General features: G+C 42.6%; 1 protein-coding gene across 5 annotated transcripts; it reads right to left on the minus strand.

Moving 5' to 3' along the window:
- Positions 1–2,168: 2,168 nt before the first annotated feature.
- Positions 2,169–5,071, minus strand: LOC123725141 (serine-rich adhesin for platelets-like). 5 transcript variants are annotated; one of them, XM_045689209.1, is made up of 6 exons: positions 4,343–5,071; positions 4,087–4,217; positions 3,418–3,592; positions 3,140–3,321; positions 2,955–3,041; positions 2,169–2,851 (listed from the first exon to the last, which is right to left on the minus strand). In XM_045689209.1, exons 1-6 carry the CDS (start codon positions 4,653–4,655, stop codon positions 2,270–2,272), a joined length of 1,470 nt encoding a protein of 489 aa, XP_045545165.1. In that variant the 5' UTR covers positions 4,656–5,071; the 3' UTR covers positions 2,169–2,269. The 5 variants fall into 5 exon arrangements, with proteins under 5 accessions (XP_045545165.1, XP_045545166.1, XP_045545167.1 ...); XM_045689210.1 differs by lacking the exon at positions 4,343–5,071 and adding an exon at positions 3,842–3,973 and having other exon boundaries at positions 4,087–4,174; XM_045689211.1 differs by lacking the exon at positions 4,343–5,071 and adding an exon at positions 3,842–3,927 and having other exon boundaries at positions 4,087–4,159.
- Positions 5,072–6,000: the final 929 nt, after the last annotated feature.

The raw sequence follows: 6,000 nt of genomic DNA on the forward strand, positions 1-6,000 counted from the left end.
CGGCCAGGTGGACAAGGGACAGCAAGGAGTCATCAGGCCAAGTAGTCCTGAGGCGTGGTCCTAGGGCTCAGGTCCTCCGAGAGAGAAAGAAAGAATGAAAGAGAGAGAGAGAGAAAGAAAGAGAGAAAGAGAGAATTAGAGAGAGCATACTTAAATTCACACAGGACACCGGATAAGACAGGAGAAATACTCCAGATATAACAGACTGTCCCTGGCCCACCGAAACACATAAACTACTGCAGCATAAATACTGGAGGCTGAGACAGGAGGGGTCGGGAGACACTGTGGCCCCATCCGACGAATCGCCCGGACAGGGCCAAACAGGCAGGATATAACCCCACCCACTTTCAATGTGTTGTCAGTAGTATCCCCCTGTGGATAGACTGGTCAGTTAAAGCCATGATGGGCCAGGTCAATGGATACTCGTAGCTCAGGATCTAGAATAGCACCTGGCATAGATAGCCTACCGAAGTGTGAAAAGAGTGTGGATCTCTATTAATGGTCCTCACTGTAGTAATATGTATCTAACTGTGCAGTCATATGAAAAGTACTTGGATTAAAATGATGATGTAATCTTTTGATTCACAGACTTGTTGGAGACCTCATCAATGTTACTGTCTCTAGTGGAATGAAATGCCTTTTCTCAATTTATTTTACCTTTATTTAACTAGGCAAGTCAGTTAAAAAGAAATTCTTATTATCAATGACAGCCTAGGAACAGTGGGTAAACTGCGTTGTTCAGGGGCAGAACCACAGATTTGTACCTTGTCAGCTTGGGGATTCGATCTTGCATCATTTCGGTTACTAGTCCAACGCTCTAACAACTAGGCTACCCTGCCGCCTCAATGTCCATGTAACTAGATCACTGTGATGCCCTGACCACTTCATGTGGATAGAGGAGTGGGTGTGAGCGTGTGTGTGTGCTTTTGTGTGTGTACGTGCATGTCTGACTGTACGTGCATGTCTGTGTGTACACCTGGGTGAGAGACCCTTTGATCCCCTTATTGGGTAGATTAATATTTGAATTCATAGATGGACACATCCCACCATCCCTCCTACTGTGTCTCCTCTATATCCACCCATTCATCCCCCTCTCTCTTCTCTCCCTCCCCATTCTGAGAATAATATGTTCTGCATCTTTTCTAGATTAACAGTCATCAAAAACGTCATGTTTAATTACATACATGTACAGTATCTATGTTATGTTGATTTCATTCCATGTCTACTTTGTCAACAGTATGTTGATGTCAGGCTGATCTTTATTGTGGAGAGTGCACTCATGTACAACTAGGGGGATTCTCAGGTGAAGGACAGCTTGGCTGTAGCCCTAAACGATGTGCTGCTACTACTACTTCTCAGCTCATTATCCATGCATGTAGGTCACTGGAATATGCAGCTCTGGGGAGGCTGTACAGCTGGTGACCACAGGCATGACAGAGACAGAAAAGTAAAGTTTGACCGAAATCTTACCTGTGAGATTTCATAAAATACCTAAATTCTCAAAGTGATTTTCTAACGGAGCATTTTTCACCTGGTATTTTAACACTTAATTGAATAGTTTCAAAGCTCTCTATTTTGTCGACATTCAAGGTGATAAAACGACACATACAGTATGTGTGCTAATCAATTACTCTGATGACACCAATATATCCTCCCCTCCTGTAATATAGGCAAAGAGAATGATGTGCTGTAGTATGAGGATGTTCCCACCATCCTTATTTAGGTTGACTTACTTAACCAATCTCCCTGTAATCTGTTGGAAACCCACCAGTAACACAGCACCTTCAGGTGGCCCAGATATGTGGTGATAGGAGGACTATTTGATGCATTTGAAACAAAGGTAATTAGGCCCTGAGTTTGCGAGGTGTTATTAAAATGCTAAACAGTTTAAGGGCTGGATAACATGACAATATAAACCTCATCTGGATGTGGGAGGGAAGGACAGAGGGAGAAAATAGAACACATCAGATTTGTATTCGCTGCAGGTGAATGTTATTTCATACATTACAGAATGCAATATGCCTATGGATCATTATTGTCCAAATGAACTCTATGCTGATGTATTCACTCTCCCCTACCTGTAGTGGTTTGCTTGTTCCCAAGGCAGTAATATTTATTATTTTTGGTGAATTCAAACAAATAGGCCTAATCTAAACATGCTGCGTCACATGTCAACAGTAGTGAGAATTTGCTGCATAAAAAATGTTTTATTAATTGATCATAGTATAGCTTTTGCTACATTGAAATGTTCATTAGGCCTATTGACTCTTCAGAGATGCAGAGGCAGCTCGGTCTCCACTGTCAACATGAAGTCATAAAGTGCTGCATGCTCCAGCAGCTTTGCATCCTCATTGGCATTATCAGTATCAGGGATAGCGGAGGCAGCCATATCCTTCAGCTCATTGTCATCTTCATACTCAGCGATGAGGTCTTTCAGGCTGATCTCACTGATGGATTTCTCCATAGAGGTGTCTGTTAGGGTGGAGATCAAATCTTTAGCAGAGTCATCCTTCACATCCTCATCAGTAGTGATCATGTCCTTAGTGCTGTCAGGTGTCAGGGCCATGTCAAGAGTGGAGGTCTGGGTAATGGAGTCTGACGTGTGAACATCTATCATGGTCTCCGATGAGACCGTGGAGATCTGGCTCTGAGAGGTGGCAGTGGTCTGTGAGTCTGTGTTCATATCTGTTGTCTGTGTTTCCATCTGTGCGTGTGTCGAAGTGTTGGTAGAGGATGGCTTTCTCTCTGTCCTAGTTGCCATAGACGAGGTGGTCAGAGGGACTCCAGGTAGCTGCCACTCCAACAGGTGGATGGGCAGGTTCCTTGCCAGGGAAAACTGAGAGAGGGAGCTCTACACGGAGGAAAAGGGTGGTTAGGTTGAGGTCATAGGGGAAAGTGTCTAGATGTTTGAATCTCTGTCTGTCCGTATAGTAATTTAGGTTTCAGTAACTTACGTGGGCACGTGGTAGAGTCGGAGAGTCAGGTCTTATGTAAATTTCCTCCACAGGGGTCTTCACTTGCCGGGGTGTCCTTCGATTTTCCTGCATAACACAATTGTAACACCCAATGATGACACAGCATTATGGGAAAGATATTTTGCTCACAATAAAATATGATATAGCATGTTTGGTTGTCTCACAGAGTTAGGTCTTTGTCCCGAATTAGTTCCCTTGTCTGTTTCTGGTGTTGTACTTATGGGTTTGTGGTCTTGAGATGATTTCAACAGCTGAAATTCAGTCTGGTCTTTCTCCCTCCCCACCTTTCCCTTACTCTTGTCCTTTACCCTTTTGGTTGTAACATCACCTCCAGACAAGTCCGAGCCTGTGTAGATTAGACATTTTGATTTTGAAGACACTTTCTTCCAAGTGGAGCCAATCTCAATCTATATCTAATCAACAGACACCCCATAACACTCACCAGTATCAGATGCATTATCTTTGTTCTGGTCCTTTCTACTCTGTCTGTTCTGAGAGGGACGAGTCTTCCTCAGCTTGACTTTCCCACCACAGCAGAAGAGAGTGAACAGCTGCAGGGCCGCCACAGCTGGATGGGTGCTCTTCTTCTCTTTCTGCTGGGTCTCCTTTGCTTTCTCCTTGGGGAGACCTCAGTGTCGCAATCAGTACATCAGTTAGAAATCTACTGATATTTCAAACTACAATATCAATGTTGAATATATGTAGCCAATGAGCTCTAGCTTGATTGGCAGCAAATATTATTTCCTAAGTGTGTTTCCATGTCATAATGTTACCCCATAATAAATAGGGTTAGTGCTGTCCGTGATCCTTGGGACGTCCCTACCCTAAACCCTAACATTAACCCCTACCTTAACCTTAACCCTTACCTTAAACATTTCAATTTCAACGTCAAAGGTCAGAGTTGGGACGTTCCATGGATTCCGTATAGACTTTTCCTAATAACTATTAGGGCCTACCCCATCCGAAGGGGCATTGTGACATTATCACATTTGTCAAGCCTTGTCAAAGGATTAAAATCAACACAATATGCTGTGTTTTCCTTATTGTGGTCATTATCAGCTGTCAAATGCATTGGTAAATCCTCATTAATAAGCACATTTTGATGTCTTACCGAGTTAGGTCTTTGTTTAATGTATTTTTCTTTTTCCGGTGTGGTTCTGCATTTGTGGTCCTGAGATTCAATGCAATGTTTCTCTCCCCCAACCTTTCCTTTACTCTTGTCCTTGATCCTTTTCACGTCACCTGCAGAGTAGTCCAAGCCTGTAAGTGAAACATTTCTAAGACATGTGACCTGTTTTTTTCCATGTGAAGCCTAAATAATTGTACTATGTAGCAGCACTAATCAATATACAACTCCTAACACTCACCAGTATCAGAGTCATTATTGTTGTTCGTCTCGTTTATCGTCGTTCCCTTTCTCCCCTCACCACTCTGGGAGGGATCAAAGGGTGTTTTCTTCACCTTGACGCAGCTCAGCAGTGTAAACAGCTGAAGAAAGGTCAGGGCTTGAGGGATCCTCTTCTCCTTGGGTTTATCTTTATGTTCCTGTGTCTCCTTTGGATTCTCCCTAGGGGATACCTCAGGGACAGGGTCACTTAGTCTCTGACCCATGTCACGACAAGGTTGTTGTAACAAGGTATTGTTGTAATCAATCAAATCAGTTATCGGTTGAGAGATCATTCAAATGTAGCTAATGCGCTCTACCTGAGCTTGTCTGACAGTTTTAATGTGGTCTTAGATTATGACATAAGTGTGTTTCCTTGGCAACATGTTACCTCATAATGTTCCCTTATAATAACTAGTGCTCCGTCCCTGGAAAAGGGGCATTGTGACATCATCGAGTTAGTTACCTATCCACATATCCACTCAGAACACTGAAACGGCCTATTTCTATAGACCAAGTCTGCCTGAAGGTCTGTATGTCTGTCTGTCTGTACAGATGTAGGATCTTAAGTTGATCACTCTTTTGTTTCTGAGATTTGTACTGCAGAACAAGAAATGCAAACTTGTATTGTATTACAAAAGGCTTTGTAAGTTTGTATTTTCCATTTTAAAATGTCAGACTTGATTTGCCTAAATAAACAATGTATCAAACCCTACAAAAAAATCTCCATTAATTATTATCCACATAATAATTCACATTTCCTGTTGCTGCACAATTATTTTCCTGCTATAGCAAACTGGGTCAATTAAGATCCTACAACTGTATGTCTGTCTCTGTTAGGAGTGTGTATCGGAGGCGAAGTCAGGTGCAGGAGAGCAGAGTGTAGTGAACAGGCGCACTTTTATTCCGGTCAAAATGACAGCACAAAAATAACATAAAATGTGCCCAAAACACGGAACATAGACAAAAAGTAATGCGCGTAACAATATCCTCAATATCAAAATACACGTAACACAAACAATCCTACACAAAGACATGATGGGAACAGAGGAATAAATACATATGAATTGATTGGGGAATGAAAACCAGGTGTGCAGAGAACAAGACAAAACAAATGGATACATGAAAAATGGAGCGGCGATGTCACGGTTTTCGTCGGTAATGGAGGACCAAAATGCAGCAGGTATGTGTAAGCTCATCTTGACGTTTATTAACTTCCCAAAATGAACACCAAAATAACAAAACAAGTGAACGAACGATATACAGACAGTCTGGCAAGGCACAAGGCTAAACACAGAACTAATATAGGACTTCCAATCAAAGGCAACACCACACAGCTGCCTTCAATTGGAAGTCCACCCCAATTAACTCTACATAGAAACACACTTACTAGACTACACATAGAAATACATAAACATAGACCATAAACCAAAAACCCGGAAATACTACATCAAACACCCTTTTACCAAAACACCACCCCGGACCACATAAAACAAATACCCTCTGCCACGTCCTGACCAAACTCCAATAACAATTAACCCTTATACTGGCCAGGACGTGACAGGCGATGGCTAGAAAGCCGGGGACGTCGACCGCCGAACACCGCCCGAACAAGGAGAGGAGCCGACTTCGGCGGAAGTC

Source organism: Salmo salar, chromosome ssa11 (assembly GCF_905237065.1).
Source record: "Salmo salar chromosome ssa11, Ssal_v3.1, whole genome shotgun sequence".
NCBI classification, from domain to species: domain Eukaryota; kingdom Metazoa; phylum Chordata; class Actinopteri; order Salmoniformes; family Salmonidae; genus Salmo; species Salmo salar.

What these genes read in the sequence shown, in the direction of transcription:
- LOC123725141 (XM_045689207.1), bottom strand. Translation starts at nt 4,655, where the DNA reads ATGATCTCTCAACCGATAACTGATTTGATTGATTACAACAATACCTTG. An exon ending in AGATAATGCATCTGATACTG is followed by an intron (nt 3,322 to 3,417) that starts GTGAGTGTTATG and finishes TAATCTACACAG; the next exon opens with GCTCGGACTTGTCTGGAGGT. An exon ending in CGACTCTACCACGTGCCCAC is followed by an intron (nt 2,852 to 2,954) that starts GTAAGTTACTGA and finishes TCCTCCGTGTAG; the next exon opens with AGCTCCCTCTCTCAGTTTTC.